General features: G+C 38.2%; 2 protein-coding genes across 2 annotated transcripts; one reads left to right on the plus strand and one right to left on the minus strand.

Annotated features, from left to right (window-relative positions):
• Window positions 1-2: 2 nt before the first annotated feature.
• On the minus strand, window positions 3-5,463 carry LOC306772523 (serine protease HTRA2, mitochondrial-like). Its single transcript, XM_079262034.1, has 8 exons — window positions 4,792-5,463; window positions 3,737-3,941; window positions 2,727-2,921; window positions 2,534-2,566; window positions 1,859-1,967; window positions 1,664-1,733; window positions 1,491-1,586; window positions 3-1,033 (listed from the first exon to the last, which is right to left on the minus strand). Exons 1-8 carry the CDS (start codon window positions 5,232-5,234, stop codon window positions 868-870), a joined length of 1,317 nt encoding a protein of 438 aa, XP_079118160.1. The 5' UTR covers window positions 5,235-5,463; the 3' UTR covers window positions 3-867.
• A 7,957-nt stretch (window positions 5,464-13,420) lies between these two features.
• Window positions 13,421-19,411, plus strand: tpp1 (tripeptidyl peptidase I). Its single transcript, XM_079261856.1, has 13 exons — window positions 13,421-13,509; window positions 13,947-14,021; window positions 14,536-14,675; window positions 14,832-14,982; window positions 15,410-15,531; window positions 15,630-15,799; window positions 15,902-16,100; window positions 16,483-16,671; window positions 17,136-17,208; window positions 17,367-17,487; window positions 17,591-17,752; window positions 18,152-18,277; window positions 18,429-19,411. The coding sequence occupies exons 1-13, from the start codon at window positions 13,499-13,501 to the stop codon at window positions 18,567-18,569; spliced, it is 1,680 nt and encodes a 559-aa protein (XP_079117982.1). The 5' UTR covers window positions 13,421-13,498; the 3' UTR covers window positions 18,570-19,411.
• Window positions 19,412-19,678: the final 267 nt, after the last annotated feature.

Raw genomic sequence — 19,678 nt, forward strand, 5'->3', positions numbered from 1 at the left:
GAGACTGCACAATATTTTATTCTTACAAATAATTTTAGCCGCTTGTTAAGAGCAGAGGTAGAAATTGTAAAAACCCAGGCATAAATGGCAGATATTTGATGCTTCAGACAGTTTGAGAAATGACATTTGTGGGTTTAAATTAATTTCTCCACAGAAGTTTTGAGAAATCCATTAAAGCAGAAAAAAGGCAAAGCTATTCTTGTACTGGTAAAATATAGTTTTTACACATGAACATGGAGAAATATCAGGAGATAATCTGGACAGGTTGGTCAAGTTTTTTCCCCCCACGGCTACTGTTCACACAGGCACCTGTGTGTTCTCCCAGGTAGAAATGAGAGAGAACAGATGTCAACAGGCAGCATGTGATGTAGAAATCATATTTTCTTAACACATTAAGAAACTATGCTTGTGTTATGTGTGTATAGACGTGGGGACAAATGTTCACCAGCACATGTGAAGTGTCTGCTGATGCTCCAGCCTGTGTTCACATCTTTGTCTCACTCAGATTTCCTGGGTAAAAAATGTCCAGGAAAAAGTTTGCAGCAAATTTTTGATGCATCTGTTCTCATATGCACACTGAGAACAGACATGTACAACATCTATGAAGTATTTAGAGATCCCAGTGCTTGCGTAAATGTGGCTTATGACTGGAATATCCACACTTCAAACTGGTTAGTTACACTACAGTAAAATAAATTGTAGCAACAATTTTCTTCTGCATCAACAAAAGTAACAAAGAACTTAATATTGTCAAAACCTTGCATTAAAACATTTTCATTTGACCACAGTCACATTAAGTTTCAGTTTTCCTCTTGTGGACCAACACTGCTCTTCATACTGGCATGAAACCATACAATGGGGACAATTTTACTCTATGTATTCAGGAGTCACTTGGAGCTGAATCAACTCATCTCCTCTTTGTACCACCATAGTGATGCTATTGCTGCTGCGGACAGCCTTGTAGATCTCCTCAGAAGTGTTCACCTTGACCTTGTTTATCTCCAGCACAATGTCTCCTGATAGCATTCCAGCTCTGAAATAAGTATGACAACAAACATGGATTAAAAAGGACCGCATGCTAGCAGAATTCTGTCAACCACATCAAAAATTTCTCCATCCCAGTGCAATAAATTTGGTATATTTCCATTTTATACATAAATAGACATCATGTTTGAGATTATGTTTGGCCAAATCAAAATTTTCACCATGCAAAAATATGTATTTTCACCAGGAGTCTTGTTTGATGGATCAGTCAAGCTTTCAGCAAAAACAAATGCTTTAAATAAGATATGACAAAAACAATATCAAACATAATTTCCATTACTTGTAAGCAAGGTCTGCAACAGCAAACCAGCACGCAAGTACTTTAAAAAAAAAAAAAAAAAAAAAAAAAGTCCTTTCAATCAAAAGATTATAAAATTAAATTTACTACCAGAATAATATAAGCACATCTCATCCCACATATCACAGCAAGCAGTTGCTCTGCTTACCTGTAGGCCGGGGAACTCTGTATGACTCGGTGAATCAGGATGCCGTGTGTCACGTTTGGAAAAGATGGGTCTCTCAACTTCAACTCGGCAATGATGCTAAAAAGGACAAAACACAAACTCAGCTGGCTCGATCCTTCACTTCTTACTGGGACTTTTGATATTGAGGCATTTACCTCGGTGTCAGAGTCAGCATCATAACGCCAATGTACCGAGGCTTAGTGCTTGACTGGCCAAACCAAGAATCTGTGGGGACAGGGTGTGAGAGGATAAACAAAATAATAAGTCTGTTCTAATCACTAGTTTTTCAAAGAAATATATGCTGTTAAAAGCCACACCGGATGTGATATGCAGTTATTGATTCTTGTTACCTTTTTTTCTGGTTGCTTGATCAAGAAAAAGTCTCACACGATCAGACGGAATAGCAAACGAGATCCCTGCAGTAACCTTCATGGTGTTTATACCAATGACTTCGCCATCCTAAAAAAAGCACAGACATGAGTACAAGGGAAGCGACAACATATTCAGTAAATTCCACCACAGCTACAAATATATGACAAATATTTAATCTACTGTGGGGATATGAAGTGAACGCTTTGTATATTTGCTTAAAATCTCCCATGATTTTTAAGGATGCCACTAAACTGAAGCAGCTGTGTGAGAGAGACGGGTTCAAATTCCTCCTGAACTTTGTGCAGGTCTGATCACCACCTAGACGGATGCCTGCACGAGGTTACGGCTCTGAAGAGTTCAGGTCTGAATTTAGATGTAATGACCATCCTTAATGAAAGAGAAAATCAGACCATTTTATTGCTTTATTTTAGGATGAGACTACAGATTTCAGCTGGCACTAGAGTTACTTTTGTTTTTCTTTAAAGCTTATGTACATGTTTTGTTGCATCCGGGCCTGTACCAGTAGTACGTTTCTTGTTTTAGCACATCCACTGTGGAAAACCAGGTATCTCTATAATTCCCATATTTTTTTCCATTATGCAGTAGTGTTACACATGCACATCTGGATGTATTAAGCAGGAACTGTAACTCACCAGGTTAATCAGCGGACCTCCAGAATTCCCAAACTGCAAGACAAATTAGTCACGTGATGTGAAGAAACACACTATCATGCATGTCAAGTCAAATGTTATTCTGTAATTTTAAAACATTTTATGCCATTTTATGTTAAATATTGAAAAAGGGAAAACACAAATTAAAATAGTGAACAGTCACTAAAATACTCACATCAATGGTTGCATCTGTCTGTATATATTCCATGTTTGGGTTGGACAAGCCCAGTTCCTTACTGCCTCTTTGTACTGAGCTGATGATCCCTGATGTGATGGTATTTCGTAGTGCAAATGGGCTTCCCATGGCAACCACAAACTCTCCTTGACGCACATCAGATGACATGCCAAGTTTGAGTGTTGGTAGGGGATTCTATTAAGAAAAAAAACAAAAGAGCAGTTTAATTGCAGATGTGTAACTTCTCACTTCATTTCTACCAAGCTTTTCTTGTTGCCACAATATGACCCAATTCTGAGTATCCTGATCCATTAATTCGAGAAATGTTTTGTCACCCTAAACGTCTTCCACCAAAGTATTGATTTTAACTGGAAAAACATAAATACTGAAGTCTACTGAAAGAAGATGTTTATCATCTGATGTTAATTTTAGAACAGATCTTCACAGTGTTATCATGGCTATCCTTTCAGATGACCCATAAAAGAGCATTTATGGAATCTAATCTCAATACTTGTTGATTCTGAAACTAACTTACATTTTGTTAATTCAAAAGGGCTTCACAAGAAAAAAAACATGATAAATTATGATACTTTAAGACAGCAGAATTTTAAGATGTAAAAATGCACAATATTTAACTGCAAGCATAAAGTAATCATGAAAATGACATTTGAAGAATTTCTGATTGAAAAGCTATCATATCGTTGGCCTTTTTCATTACATTATAAATGCAGAATTTACATTATGTGCTGAACTTTACAATCAATAAATGAACCAGAAATATAGCTGTAAACTTCTCTCCATCACCCTGGTTTCTTGTTTGTGATTAATAATGTGATCTGTTCATTAATTTTTTTTATTAGTTTCTATTTTCTTTTTCCAACTCTGCCTTTTCACAGAGAAAATCAGAAAATCTGCTTCCATCTCTGCTGGAAACAAGCATGCATTAAATCACTAAAGAAATAGAGAACCGGGTTCTTTAACACATATCATTATGACAGTTAATTCTTTACCTGTGCAGCAATTTTGATGGTGGCAATGTCTGCCACAGGATCAACATCCTGTACTGTTGCAGAGTACATCTCTCCATTAGTGAGCTTCACACGCACGCCTCGCTTGTTTGCCACAACATGAGCATTGGTAACGATGAGACCATCACTGCTGATAATAAAACCAGAGCCATTGGACACTGGGACTTCTCTTCCTGAAAATGGATGTCTGCAAAACAGCAAAAGTAGCTGATGTCAGTCCAGCTGAAACTAACACTCATCACTGAATGATTTTATCATTAGAGGAAAACAAATACATTATTTTCCAAAATGATGGAGCCTCTACAAGATTATATAATAAGGACTTAGTTTGGAAGTATTTAGTAATGAGGAAACTAATTGCTGAAAGACGTTTAATGTATTACACATTAAAAGAACTAAATGCTTTGTTATTTTCAGTTTCTAATAGGCCTAATGGTAGGCTGTATAACTTTAAACGCATCTTTCACATGTGATAGTACATGACTACATTCCCAAAGCATATTTACAGTATTACTCTACAGTTGTTAATCAAATTTTGCCCCCGAACTACTGTTCATTTCACACAGTACAATTAACAGTGGAGAGAATTACCCATATTTGTATTTATTTTATTTATTTGTGTATAGCCAGTTATTCTTGAAACTTCATGAATACATCTCACAGGGGAAATGTTCTACTCACCCTTCCACTTTGACCATTTGAGCACTTGTGTAGGTTTAAGTAGATTTCACAAAATGGATTACATAAAAGACTTTTAAAACAGTCACTTATTGAAGTGGTGGCTAGCAAAAAATATCTAAGATATACAATTTGCCAACACTTGAACCAAAAGACCATTTTCTATTTCTGAATTTCTCACACATTGGGAACTAATACTGCTCCTTTGTATAACAATTGGATGAAATTGTTCACACTTGTGATTTAACTGAACACTGACTACTCTTGTTTTAACAATTATTTGTCTAAATGACCAGAGTACTGTTTTTCAGATCATGCTGCCTTCAATGGACCATTTTCATGATGCTGTGTCCACTTACCTGCCCACGATTTCAATGTACACGACAGCTGGAGTGGACTTCTCCACTACATCTGCAATAAAGTTGTATTTAAATCGGGGGCTGTCAGGTTTAAATGGAGAGGCACAGTGAGCCGAAGGCAAAATGAGTTCAAGAAACTTCTTGTGGATTTTTGTGTCCTTTTCGTCCTTTTGACTGTCCAGAACCGCTGCACCGCAAACTCCCAAGCCCACAGACACGGACCCAAACAGGGACGAGTTGCTGCTCCGTCCACCTTTTCGATCCCACGAAGGAGCTTCTCTTGCGAGGTTTGTGTTTCCCTCTGGTTCTTTGTCTTGACATATTACCACAGAGCACACCTGACTTACTTTCCTTTCAGCCAAAGCGTTTAGTTCACGGTTCTGACACCGTGCATATGTCCTTATAGCTGAAAGAAAACATGTCCTGACAGCGACTGCTGCCATGTTGCATCACACAGTGACACCGATTTAGGAGTTTGTAGTTAGTCAAACACTTGTTATCCAAATGTAAGTACAGTGAGATATATCTTTCGTATAAATAAAACTATTCGATTGTAAATATTATTAATGATCAATATAGCAAAACACTTCCTAATAAAGTCACCTTCTTACTTATTTTTAAAGCGCTGCAGTCACGCTAAAATATTCTTTAATCTGCGCTTGCGCTGTAGAGCACTTCTTCTTCTGTTTCTTATTTTATTGTTGAGATCAGATGCTGTTGTACGTTCTGCCCTCTAAAGGATCGAAGGGGGAATTACTTCCAAGGCATTAAAAATGAAGGAGACGCAAAAATGCCTTTATTGGGGTAGAGCTATGGGGTAGAGCAGGAAAATGCAATATAGCCTAGATATTTAACATGACTTTTTTTTTTTTTTTTTTTTTTTTTTTTTTTTTAAATTAAAGGACAAGATTGTAACACGACTCGGGCCATGATCTATATTCAAAATTAGATCTTTTAAAAGCGGAGTTTATGTTACACTTTCAGAACAGAAAAATCACTGCAACAGAAAAATGATTCAAAACTAAAGCTGAAGATGGATAGAAAAATACATATACATTAAATAACAGATAAGTAGAAGCTGACGTGAAAATTAAAAAGATTAAAAAGAAAAGAAAAGTAGACAACAGAGTAAATAAATAAGAACATATATTAAAAAAATATACTTATTTAATGTCTGGCATGGCGGTTCTACACAACATGACAGTTCTTATTTAAAAAAAGTATAAGTCCTGAATTGACACAAATGCACAACAACATAAACATTATTAAAAAATTTAATGTAAAACTCATCACATCAAACTAAAACACAATTTACTTATTATACAGTTTAAAAGCATGGATGAATAAAAAATTTGTCTTTTGTTTTTACTCCAAATCTCTGAGCCGCTAATGAGAGTAAACATCTGAAGGAGCAAAACAGGAAGCTATGAATGCTATGAATAGTGGAATTATTATTATTGTTACTATTATTGTCGTTGTTGTTGTTATTTTTATTATTACTATGATAATTAATAAGGATAATCTTTTACCCACAATCCTGGTCAAGTTTAGCTATAGTCAGTACCAGAAAAAGTTGAAATGAAAACATAACCAAACACATTTCAACAGATATTTGATGTGATTCAGGCTTCGTGAGGTTCATGCAGATGAATGAAAACTAGCGCCCCCTGCAGTCACAGTTCAGATGGGTCACAGATTTTGATGTCACACCGGAAGCAGTGTTTTTTTTTTCTGGAAATACGTCATGAGATTCAAGCCAAAGGCGGTAGAAGAAAATTTTGAAATTTGCAGGCTAGTAAACTAGCTGCTAGTTAACATGAGTTGTGTTATAATCCGTTAAATTCATCCTCCAGTGATGGCTACCTTTAACTTAAGGCAAGACTCGGAGCCACGCTTTGAATCCCCTGCCAAGGTGTTTGCGAAGCTGAAATCTAAAGTTCAGAAGGAATCCGCGTGCACAAATAGGGGGATTTTAACAGGTAACGATATACCGTTTAAGGCTGGAGAGAAGCACGGAGCAGGATTTCTCTCGCCCAAGAAAACAGCATCGAGAGCCTTCACGTCCGAAGAGATCAAGGGGAATCAAGGATTTAGTTCCTATCGCATCGAAGCGCGGGCCTTGACTTTGTCGCCCATATCAAGCCCTCAAAAAACTTTCGATTATACCTGCTCGGAGATCAGCAGCAGACCATTGGAGGAGACGTCTCCGGGGAATGAAGACGTACGTGCATGCTCTCGGAGAGACACAGCTGTCCTGGAGTCTACCGCTGTTTCTCGGCCTCTTGCTTTGGTCAACAGAGATCAGATCGACAAAAAGACACATCAGATCATAGACTCGGGAGGTTTAAACGTGCCCAGCAGAACTCCAGAAAAGAGGCAACCAGTAGAAAACCACAGGAGAAATGCTGTCAATACTAAGAGTTGTCCCTTCAGCAAACCCATGTCTCCAGGAAATGTGTTTTCCCCAATCAAGAAGAGGTTAAGAAAGAGAAATTGGGAGCAGCAAGAATTGAGTAAAGGCTTTAGAACCACTCGTGAGAGAAATGAAGGCATACAGCCACCGCAAAAGAAAGCCCTTGCTTTAGTTGAAGAAAACACCCATAACAACATCCTGCAGGATTTTGGTCAAACCAGAGAACTGTCTTCTAACCAGCCAGGCATCCTGCTTGAGCCCATGCTCCCACCAAGATCCGGCATAGAGAAATGTGAGTTTTTGTAGCATTTCCTCCATCACGCTGTCATTTAGGAGGCATTTACTCAAGTCTTCTTTCATGTTTGTTGTGAAATTATGAACAGGTAGTGGTGTTATTCGGGAAACACTTCCTCTAATGTCCCCTGCCAAGATGTTTGCTTACATGAAGGAGAGGGAAAGCAAAAAGGAACAACAGGAGGCTCATAACAGCACCAAAAGGGACCTCTTTGGTGGGGGTGAGTGCAGAGAGCCAAACAGGAATTTGGTTTATACTGTTTTTTGTTTTTTTTTTAAATTTTTTCTTTCTTTCTTTCTTTCTTTTTTTAAAAAATTGAATTGTTTTCTGTATAATGCTGCACAGCTTAGGTGTGTTTGTATTGAATTTTCTTTTGAAATGAAATCTGCATCATTCAGGAGACACTTCTCTCTCCACAGCACACAGAGTGGGCAAGATGGAGAACATTGAAAGTGCTTCAGAAAGAATGACTACTGTTAGCACGTACAGAATAAACTCATCTGATTGCCCATCAGTCACTGAATGCTCTGAGGGTGTCTTGATCCCCGCTGCACCACCTCAGCCTATTTTGTTGGAAGACCCACTAGTGCTCAATTCTCCAAAAATCTCCATACCAAAGACAAAGGACCCAGTGTTCAAGCGCAACTATTGGCCCAAGCAGAAGAAATTCCCACTTGTGAGTAGAAGTCCATGCTCTCCTGCAGGAGTAATTAGGTCTGGGATTTTGGTTTTTAATTTTTTTTCAAAAGATGTAAATAAAGATTTAAATCTGCACTTAAACACCAAAAAGTTTGGCTGCATTTAAAATGATTGTCTCCCCGTTTCTCTTTCTTTTGGCAGGAAAATGTGATTTATCTCAAAGAGTGGTTCCTGAGGAAAAATCACAAGGGCCTGTTTGTTGATGGAATCCACAAGTATATATCTTTGGATGTTTAAAAAAAAAAAAAAAAATCAGATTTCATAATCAAGATTCAGACATTTTGTTTAATCCAAAGTGTTACCTCTCTCTCTTTTTACTTTTCTTCACCATCCAGGGAAGACAACATACCCTGGAACAGCAACATCATAGTGGAAAGAGTTTCCAACTCGGTGCTGAGGACTGTCTCCGGCAGAGTTTACATCTTAGTGGGGAAGATGAAGATGAATGCTGCTTCAGGTGAGTTTTTGATGTCAAGACTAAAACAAACCAATTATTGCGAAGTTCAACATTACATTGATTAATTTCTTTCATCTACCTCTCACATTTGCTTTCAGATTTTCCAAAGTGGCTTTTGAAAAAATTTGCAAGTGGTTTTCCTCAAAACTGGAAGACGCTTTATGAGAAGTTACTGCAGGAGTCGAGGGAGTGAGAACCTTAGTTTTACATCCAAGCTCTTCCACAAAAAAAAGTTTGATTTTGAGAAATTATTAAATTATTAAATTCTTATTTGCTTCTATTGCAGAGCAGAGAGAAACAATGAAGGGAGGAGCAAAACAAAAACAAATCCCGAAGTGTCCTCTGTAAGCCATTCTGTGAATGGACAAAAGTCCACTAAGACACGTAAGTACAATGAAAGCAAGTGAACAGCCTTGTTGTTTAACACTAATTACATCTGCATTTAAATTGAGGTTGACTGCACTAAAAATGTTTGTCTTGTTTTTTCTTTTTCATATTCAGCTGAGTTTCGTCCTCCCACTTCATCCTCTTCGACTAAAGTGTCTCGAAGTGGTCGATTGATCAAGCCACCTTTGGACTACTGGAAAGGAGGGCGAGTCATTTTAGATGCACACATGAATGTTACTATCCATGAATGTTATGATACTCTCCAGTCTGTAAGTATTTAAAGCTGGGAACACTTGGGTGAAATAACAGATTGGAGACCAAACAAATCCTTCCTTTCTTTTGCAGGAGACCTCTATAACAGTGTCTCCCAGGGCATCTCAGAAACCTGTCCATGTCATCGTGCCCGGCAGTAAGGGTAAGTTTGTCAGGAGAAATGTAGTTTTAGTGCTGGGATCAGTTAGACACGTCCTGACAAAACTCTGTTTTCCCAGGTTGGAAGCAAAGAAAATCAGCCAAAATTGAAAGGGCAGCAGTACCAGTGAGGAAAGTCAATGCAGTCCACAAACTTAAGAAAGCGGTGGTTCGACCTCACGAGAAGCCGGCCATTTTAACAGAACCCGCTGTGGAGATGCTTAGCAGCCCTGAGGAGTGGTGTGGCAGAAGAACGAGGTCCAGCCAAAGGCGTCTAAACGCAGTTGCAGAAAGAGATGTGTGTGTGAATGCTGTCCCACAAAAGCAAGGTAATCCTTCAACACAGAGGTCAAAACGAAAAACACATGACATCAACAAGCCTTTGGTGAGCGCGTCCGGGAGCAAAGGAACTGTCGCAACTTCCCTTGAATCTCCTCCGGCCAACAATGAAACATTGGAGCGTCTGTCGTCCGATGAAGGGTTTTCCAGTAAGAAAAAGAAGGAAGTGGAAGAAGTTCATGTTGAGAAACGTGGCAAGGATCGGAACAAATCTCAGTCAGACCACAAACCATCATCAAACCAGTCACCAGAGTTCCCAGAGGAGGGAAGGAAAGCGCAGAGGGCGCGAACCAGAGAACCAAGAAAGCATGATGAGGCAAAAACTAAACGCAAAGAGAGGAAAAGCACAAAAGGATCCCCACGAGCAAAGCCTCTCAAGTCAAAACAGTCCAGCAAGAAAGCCCACGCAAATAAATACAGGACCATCATTGCACAAGATGAAGATGAGTGGACTGAGGCAGAGCTTGTGGCGCTGCAGGAGTAAGTCTGCATCCTCACAGATTTACATATTTCTGTCCATCCACAGGTGTATAAATGCGTCTATGTGTCTGTTTTCCAGGGCTGTGTCCTACTATCCTAAGAACATAACGGCTTACTGGGCAAATGTAGCAAGGATGGTAGGAACACGTTCTGCAGAAGAGTGCCACAGACAGCACACATCCCTGGGAACATACCACACTCCTCCTAAAAGAACGAAAAAAAAGGTGGCAGCACCTAAACTTCCAGGTAGACCAAAAAACATATTAAAGAATAACATGTTTAGTCATATTTGATCCAACCAGTTAAACTGCTTCCTTAAGTCTGTTAATTAAAAATCAGATGTGATATGATCTGAGACGCTGTGAATATGTGCTGTTGCAGAGCTTCCTGTGATAACTGCCCGAGCGGGAACCTTAAGGAGAAAGCAGCAGGTGCGTCAGTTGTTACAGTCCCAGCCCAGAGAAAACGTCGATGATGCCTTTAGCTCAGCCTACATGCAGAATAAACGCTTTGAGGTTAGTTAAATTCACTGCATTTTTACAAAGGTTTTATGAATGACTGTGATCTTATTGAAAACAAAGGACTAACTGTTTTCTTTTCAATGTGTCTGGAAACGCAGATCCCCTCCCTGTGTCAGAGTGATGATTGCGACTTCCAGATGTCAGACCTGGAACCTCAGACCCCGATGTCGTCACACTTCCCTGACGGGAAGACTCCTCAGTGTCTGCATCTCACTCCTGGCATGATTGGCTCTCCGAGCGCGTAAGAGCATCTTAAATTAGTTATACCCAACTGCAGAAAGCTCATTGCGTCATTCATTTATGTCTTTTTTTCATTTTTCTTTCTTTATATCCAAGAAACTGTGATGATAAATACATCTATCAACTACAAAAAAGGATGAAAAAGAATCAGTTCAATGTGTGCAAGAACTCCCCTTCAAAGGTACTACTTCTGAACATGTCGTCTTTTCTGAAATGTCATTTATGTGACCTTTTATCTGTTTGTGAAAATCACCTCCTTCCTTGGTTTCTTCCACAAGTTTACACCCACACCGTCACTGAAGCGAAGAATGAGAAGATGCGGTAACACAGGTACGCAACGTCTGAGTTATGTTGGACATGATTCAGTCCTGCACAGTAGCAAAGGGAAAGGACAAAGTCACTCACTTCGTCCGTCCGAGGCAGGTTACACCCTGGACAGGTCGCCAGTCCATCACAGGGTGGGCAATGCAACAGTTATTTTAAAATATACATTAAATTATTTATAAAGTGTATTCTGGATTTGGATTATTCATCTGAAAATAGAAGTTTTAGTTAAACTTTTCATGTTTCTTTTTGACAATTTATCATGTCTAGCTTTGTTTTGGAAGATTTAGAATAAACAGGATAAAAAGTAAAAAAGCTTGAACGACATTTAAAAAAATTGTCTGTAGGTTTAACCAGAAGCAAATAAATGTAGAAGTTGTAGAACTTTGTAAATATGAATCCATCTTGGTTGCAGAAAATCCCTCCTGGAGTTAAAGTTTATATTTCAATATGGAGATTCTCTGATCAGGCACAGAATTGTTTATTTATTTGTTGTAAATCCTTCACCACAGTGTATTGGCAATTTATTCGGAGGGTTTTGTGGTTTCGTTCCATCCATTGGAGAATGAGCAAAGAGTAAAGATTATAAAGACTGGTAATGATGAGAAAGTACTGCTCTGACATATAAATACATAAGTAAGAAATTATTTGGAGTAAAGCTGGGGAATTTTTCAAAGTGACTTGAACCTCACATAAAAGTTGCTTTTTTTTTCTTGTTGTAATTAATTCCTGGGCTGAAATGGGACATCTAGCTGATATTGTGAATTTCTATTTTTGTTTCTGTGTCTTCACCTGCACCTGCAAGTAGTCACTGTTTCTCAACTCAGTCTGACTCTTTTATTCTTTTATTCCCCACCAGAAAATGACACCTTTGTCGTTTGGGAAATGCTGGCAGAAAACGATGGAGCACTCTCTGAAAGTGGAGAGGAGGATTTTTACTTCTCTGATAATTGATTGCAGTTAAAGTTTAACTGTCATTTCAAAAATGAAATGATCTACAATAATCCCAATAAGCAGTACAGATTACAGATCAGACCTTTTACCTTTTTAATCATCACATGCACTGATGGGATTAAAATATGAATACATTTGGTTGCAAAATAAAAACAAAATCACTTACTGGCTGATTCTCGTGACTTCCATTAGCTCACTGTAAATATATATATATATTTTTTTGTTCTTATTTTAGACACAGTTGTAATTCCCTGTTCAATAAACCTTGATTTTTCAATTCCTACTGATGGTTTCTATATTGTTTTATGAAATATGGAAATAAACTCCCTGCAGGTGCAGTGGAAGCAGAGTATGAACTTAAACTAATTCAGCATCACTAAAAGGCGTGGTTGCAAAATGAAATGTAAAATCCATCCAAAAATCTCGGATTTTATTTTTGATTTGGAAAAAGAAATTCATAGTTTAAGTCAACTATTTTTGCAAACCACATTTTTAAAAAAGCACTGAAAGTTGAACAATGTATCTGGACAGACTGTCTTGCACTGTTAACTGTGAACCCACAGTTTGTTCTTTGTTTAAATGTGTATTAGCTTATAACTTGTAGGTGAAAAGCTAAAAAAAAAAAAAACCTTCCTGCTTCTAACTTTAGGTCCAAGTAACACGAGGATCTAGTTCTGTTTTGAAAAAAAGTTTGGTTTCAGTCAAGGGTTGAACTAGAACCAGTGGGTTAGGTTTGTAAAAAGAAATGTGGTTGGACTTGTTATACAGTTTAATCTAGCCCATCAAACCAGTAATATTACTCTATAGTCTATACTGGTCCTGAAAAGGTCTTCCATCAGCATTCAGAAGATACTGTACCTCAGTAATCCTTATAAAATGACTTTTACGCATTGGTTTTTCCCCGACATGTACCTACCTTTCTGTTGTGTTTCTTTGGATTATAATTCTTTTGTAATAATATTTAATTAAATTTGAATAATTCTCAAACCCGTAAATGCGTAATAAAAGAATACTAGGTGGTGATTAAACTGTTCAAAACGTGTTATTGTATCGAAGTAGGGTGAAAATACATAAGACACGTTGTAGTCAATCACGTGAAAACAAGTCACGTGACCCATCGCGTCCTATTGTAAGATCGCAGCCTGGAGGGAACAGGCAGGTTAACTAAAGAGGCAGGCGAGGACACCATGGACACACTGTGAGTTTTGACATAAGTTCATACCTATTTTCATTTGATAACAAGAGACAGAAACGGTACAGCTAACACAAACGACATGACTTTTGTGAAGCGCGTTGTTATTTAATGTTTGTGATGACCCACATAGATAGCTGCTGCTAACGTAGCAAGTTAAATAGCTAATGTGACGTTACAGCTCCCGTAAACAACGTTTCAGACAAAGGTTGTAAATTTGTGTTGAGCAATATGTTTTTCCTTTACCATGACCTGTTTTAAATCCCACTCAGACGACATAGAAAGAGAAAAGAAATGCTTTTGTCTTTATGACCCTGAAATAATAACAGTGGCTGCTTTCTGACTTGCTGTGTTTTCTTCAGTCTTCCGGGTCTCTTTAGTTAAAAATTCATCTATACAATCTAACTTCCTAAACTACAACTCTTCCTGTGTCCCTCCATCAGACTGGTCTTTTGCATCACCTTGTTATCCAGCTCATTGGTTCTGAGCGGATTTCTGGAATATGACCAAGACGTCTTGTGAGTGAACTTTAAAGATTTTTTTCTGACTTTTGATTTATTATTTTTAAAACCAAGATTATTTTCTCTTCCTATCTAAACGTTTTATTATATATGATTTCAAGGTCAAGCTTTCTTATTGACAGCAGCCTGAAATTTCTCAACAGCAAAATTGCTGGATAAGAAGTCTACATTAGAAAAACAAAAACAAACTATGAATTACTACAATTCTTTTTATCCCACTTCCATTTTGATATTCAAATCCTTTAATAACCATGTAGGTATCTCGTAAAGTCGACTGATCAAGTCAGCAGTAAAGATTTGAACCAAACCCTTTAAAAATATAATCCTAATCTGGATTGGATTTTAGTTTATGAAAAACCCTCATGAACATTATGAAAGATAGATACACGTCTTGACACATTCAATGTAATTAGATGCAATAATCAAATTAAATTTTTTTTTTTTTTTTATCAAATGTCCTGTAAACCAATATATTATAGCATTGTTAAATATTGTTTTCATTTTTCTTCAGGATACCAGAAGACTGGACTCATGTTGGTCGAGTTGAACCGTCAGAGGAGCTGGAACTGATCTTTGCCCTGAAGCAGCAGAATGTCCAGCTGCTGGAGGAAACACTTGGACTGTTGTCAGACCCTGATTCAGCTCAGTATGGTAGGGCTCAGACTGTTTACGCTACTATGAAAATACAGGATGTGAAGAATGACTTGCACGGACATATTAAATCTAATTCTTTTAAAACTTACAAATCAAATTTTGACATCTTGTGCAACAAAATGTGTGACCCTGGCTTGGTTTCGCCTTGTACAGGTAAACATCTCAGCCTGGAGGAAGTAGCATCTCTTGTACGTCCATCTGAACTCACACAGAAAATGGTGCGTCACTGGCTGCAGAGTCATGGGATTTCAAACTGCCTGACTGTTCGCACTCAGGACTTTTTACAGTGCGCCATGACTGCAGAGTAAGCACATCTTTTTTTGGCTACTTTTGTTCCTGTTACTGGACCAGCTTGGAGTTGACACAGATAAAACTCTGATTACTTTTCTGCACAAGTTCCTGAAAGACAGAAATCTTGTGAGAAGGTTTTGCTTGTGCTCATGAGGCATTTCCTCTTTCTGTTGTTATTAAAAAAAAAAATCACATATCATGAGGTAGTCTACTACAATTTAGAAATCCAAGACAGCTTTTAGACTAAAAAATGAAAACTTACCCAGTAAGGAATGTGCTAATCACACAGATGCCCAAAGTAAACTTTCTGATTGACGTAAACTCATTTTTATAATCTTAGTAAACATGAAAATATATTTGTCAGCATACAAGGTAATCAGTAATGCTTTTTTTTTTTTTTTTAATGTGTTTTTATGTTTTTTGTTTTTTTTTAAATTGAGGATTGCAGAGACGCTACTTCCAGGAAGTAGGTTCCATCGTTATACCAGAGATGGCCACTCTATAGTGAGGTCTTCAGCTCCATATTCTGTTCATGATGATATTCACCAGCACCTTGATTTTGGTGAGCAGCATTTCTTTAGCAGGATTTTCTTTCATCAATAAATATCATATAAGTAGGTTTAGATTTGTTCTAACATAGCTGGATTTGTGCCTTCACAGTTGGAGGGCTTCATCGTATCCCGCCTAGAGGAAAGGAACTTGGCAAGAAGCATCATAACTCAAAGGCAGGAGTGCACCTTGGAGTGACTCCTGCCATCCTGAGGACTCGCTACAATCTCACAGCAACTGATGTGGGATCAGCTCAGAACAATAGCCAGGCAGTAGCCCAAGTATGGTCCATTTAAGAGATCAGTGTGTGACTAAATATTATGCATGGCTTGTAGACAAAAGCAAAAAAATAAAAAATAGTTAACTTTGTTTTTCTCTTCCAGTTTTTGGAGCAGTACTACCACCCTGCTGACTTGGCTGAATTCATGAAGATGTTTGGTGGGACCTTCCAGCATCTTTCAAAGGTGGATCGAGTTGTAGGCACCCAGGGAGGAGGAAAGGCTGGTCTGGAAGCCAGTCTGGATATTGAGTACATCATGAGCACAGGGGCCAACATTCCTACATGGGTCTTCACTAATCCAGGTCTAAATTAATTAGACTTTTTTAAGCTTTGTGTGCATACTTTAACATAATTTTGCCTTTTCTATTGTCAAGAGGAATAAACAGGTCAGTGGATAGGTCTTTTGTGTAATCTATACTGAGTTGAAAAATGTAGTCTGTTCCATTAAGAAAAGCTTTAAATCCATTGGTGGCTTGTAGCAACCAAGTCCAACACAGGTTCGTGAACTTTAGAGGAAAGGCTACAAACATTTTCATGCAGTAGTTTATGAAATGCAGTTTTAGTCTAAGATTATATCTTACTTTTTGTTTAATTTGAGAATTTTTTTTAACCTTTTTTTTTACAAGCAGACTCACTAACATTTAGTTTTATTTCTACTGCCTCTGTGTTTCTGTTTACCTCCAGGTCGTCACGAGTCACAGGAGCCCTTTCTGCAATGGATGGTCTTGCTCAGCAACATGTCTGACCTGCCCTGGGTTCACACTATCAGCTACGGAGACGATGAAGACAGCCTGTCTGCAGCCTACATGACACGCATCAACACAGAGTTTATGAAGGCTGGTGTCAGAGGGATCTCATTGCTCTTTGCCTCTGGTCAGTATTGGGCGAATTCTTCAGATAACTTGTATCTAATGTAGAAACTTTGTGGAACGTGATCCACAAGCTTATATGAATTATCAGCAAAACACGACACTTAATGCCTTAACAAAAGCCTTGTCTGTGTGTGTGGGGCAGCTTTCACATGTTATCTATGGAAATGAGATTTTCACAACATTTTTGTGTAACAAATATGCGTGCAAATATGTTTAATGCCTGACCAGGTCTGTTGAAATGATTTCTTGCGGTCCTCTACTTCAGTCGAGAACTGGAAAGTTTCTTTTCCATGGCTTTTAGGGTGTTGATTATGTCACAACAACAATGAAATTTATGACCTTCTTGACAACATATCAGCTGACTGAGACTTAACTCTGTCCTCATGCAACAACTTGAGAAGTGCAAGTTATATTAACCACATGATTACCTGTAACATCATTCTTAACCTCTGATCCTGTGATCAGGTGACAGCGGTGCTGGATGCAGACATATGGGGAAACAACAGAACTCTTTCAGACCCAGTTTTCCTGCTTCAAGGTAACTACAGATTCTGCAAGCGGCCTTTTTTACATGTGTAACCTACAATAGATTCTTGGTGGGATATCTATAAAACTATTTTAAGATTTTAAAAAATTGAATACATCTAAATAAAAATGCTCTATGAGTGCATAACAGTGTGCTCTCCCTGCGCCAAGCCCATATGTGACGACAGTTGGAGGAACTTCATTCAAGAACCCCTTTAAAGTCACATACGAAGTCACAGATTACATCAGCGGAGGAGGTTTCAGCAATGTTTTCAAGATGCCAGACTACCAGGTGCTAATATTAGATCATCAAATCAAGCTTTTTGCTATCCAGTTATCAGTTATATGTGTTTAGTAATCATTTTTTCTGTTTGTTGCTTATTTGTGTTCCTTAGGTCAATGCAGTTCAGAGATACTTAAAGACTGTTGCAGCAACGCTCCCCCCTCAGTCATACTTCAACACCAGTGGCCGGGCCTACCCAGACTTGGCTGCCCTGTCTGATAATTACTGGGTGGTCATCAACAGAGTGCCTGTCCCATGGGTGTCTGGGACCTCGGTAAAATATTTTTTAAATTGTTACCTTTTATTCTAAACAGACATTTGATGTTCGATCAAAGCTGATGAAGAATTCACATTAATTTGATGATTTAGAGAATAAACCATTTCAGAAAATGTAGATTCTTGTCCAGTCTTGAGGTATTTTAAGTGCTCATTTATTTGGAAAGAAGTTCATATTTTTACCTTTTTAATTGTGAAAACAGAACAAGTGCTGCTTCTAAACTCTTAAATGAAAAAAGCAGCAGACTAAGAGCCATATGATTTGAAATATTGTGCAAATGTTTGCCTTTGCAGGTTGCAGAGAGGCTGTCACATTCATCACATTTTTTCAAAAAGTACAAATTGAACAAGAGTTAAATGTTCTGATTTTGTACTTCCTTGTTGCTTAACCCTCAAGGCATCAACCCCGGTGGTTGGAGGCATGCTTTCGCTTGTAAATGGACAGCGTTTGCTGAAGGGCCTGCCCACCCTGGGCTTTCTCAACCCTCGCCTCTACAAGCTCAAAGGACAGGGCCTGTTTGATGTAAGTTATATCTGCTGTCAAGCTTTCATTTCCTCTCTGAGTGCAAGTGAAGAACAGAAAACATTCAGACCTACGACTGGAAAAAAAGACAAAAAAAGTTTCTCGTTTTGCAACCATCCATTTCCTAAGCACCATGCATTCTTGTCCTCAGGTGATGGAAGGTTGTCATCTGGGCTGTCTGGATGAGCAGGTCCAGGGGAAGGGCTTCTGTGCTGCACCATCATGGGACCCCGTTACCGGTTGGGGGACACCAAACTACCCTGCACTTCTGGCTGCCCTCTTAACTGACTAAATGGTTAGAATTCAACAAATCTGAAACACATTTATGAGCTCTATGAGCAGCTACGAGACACACCTCAGTTCTCTTAAAAAGATGCCTGATGCCAAAGGCAGAAAGGAAGGACAGTGGAATTGTTATTGTGGCCTCTGTTTTATTCCAATAAAAGCTTAAGGTTGTGACATGACTCAGCTCTCAAGAAAAACCACCATTGTCCCAAACTGCTTTTTATCCATTTAAGGATAGCTTTATGATCTCTCCCAGGAAATACTTTTCCTTCAGGCTTGAAACTGTTTTGTTTTAGTTCAGGGATTTCCAATTCTACCACGTAGTTTCCTTTAAGCTGTTCACGGCATTCTTATTGGCCTGGAATTTACTGATTATCTGTGGGAAAAACTCAGAAAAATGGGTATTAACAGGAATCTTGTGCTTCGAATTACTGCCTCAGAAATAGAAAGGTTGAATACTCAATGCTATGCATAATTAACTATAAGCAGAAAAAAAAATCTGTGTTGCCATACAACTCGGCTGGGATGAGCTACGAACTTTTCATAGAATCTGTGTGCAGTTTTAATGTTGTGTATTTGAAATAAAACAGGAAGAAACTTTGTGGCTTAATGCAACTTTTTAAAATTGTATTTTTAATTTTTGCTTGTTTCTGTTGCCTTGAACTAACAAATGCACTGTAACATGTGGGTTCAGAGTGACTTGACAGTTCTACCCACAAGCATCGTTGCACTTTTTATCTACAGACTTTTTAAAGCCACAAAATCAGATGTGTTTCTTCTTTGAATTCATTAAAAGGCGACAAGTTCATTAAAAATTTAAATGTGTGTTGTGATACTGTGCAAATCCCACAAACTACAAAAGTATTTCATTTGCAAATGGTGTAATGGGCAACTCCAAAAAAATGTTAACAGTTCTGAAACTGGGGTCACTTCAGAGGTCCTTAGAGCTAACCTAGTCACAGAAGAGTTTAAACCAGTAAAATAAAAACAGTACAAAAGGTCTGATTTCCAATGCAAATTCTAACTTTGAGCTTGAGTGCCCCGCAAAGGACATAAACTGGAACTACACTGTTATACAGAAGCAATTAGATCTCACTTTTAACAACAGTTGGGAAA

This window comes from Telmatherina bonti (assembly GCF_933228915.1).
Source record: "Telmatherina bonti genome assembly, chromosome: 22".
Classification (NCBI taxonomy): Eukaryota; Metazoa; Chordata; class Actinopteri; order Atheriniformes; family Telmatherinidae; genus Telmatherina; species Telmatherina bonti.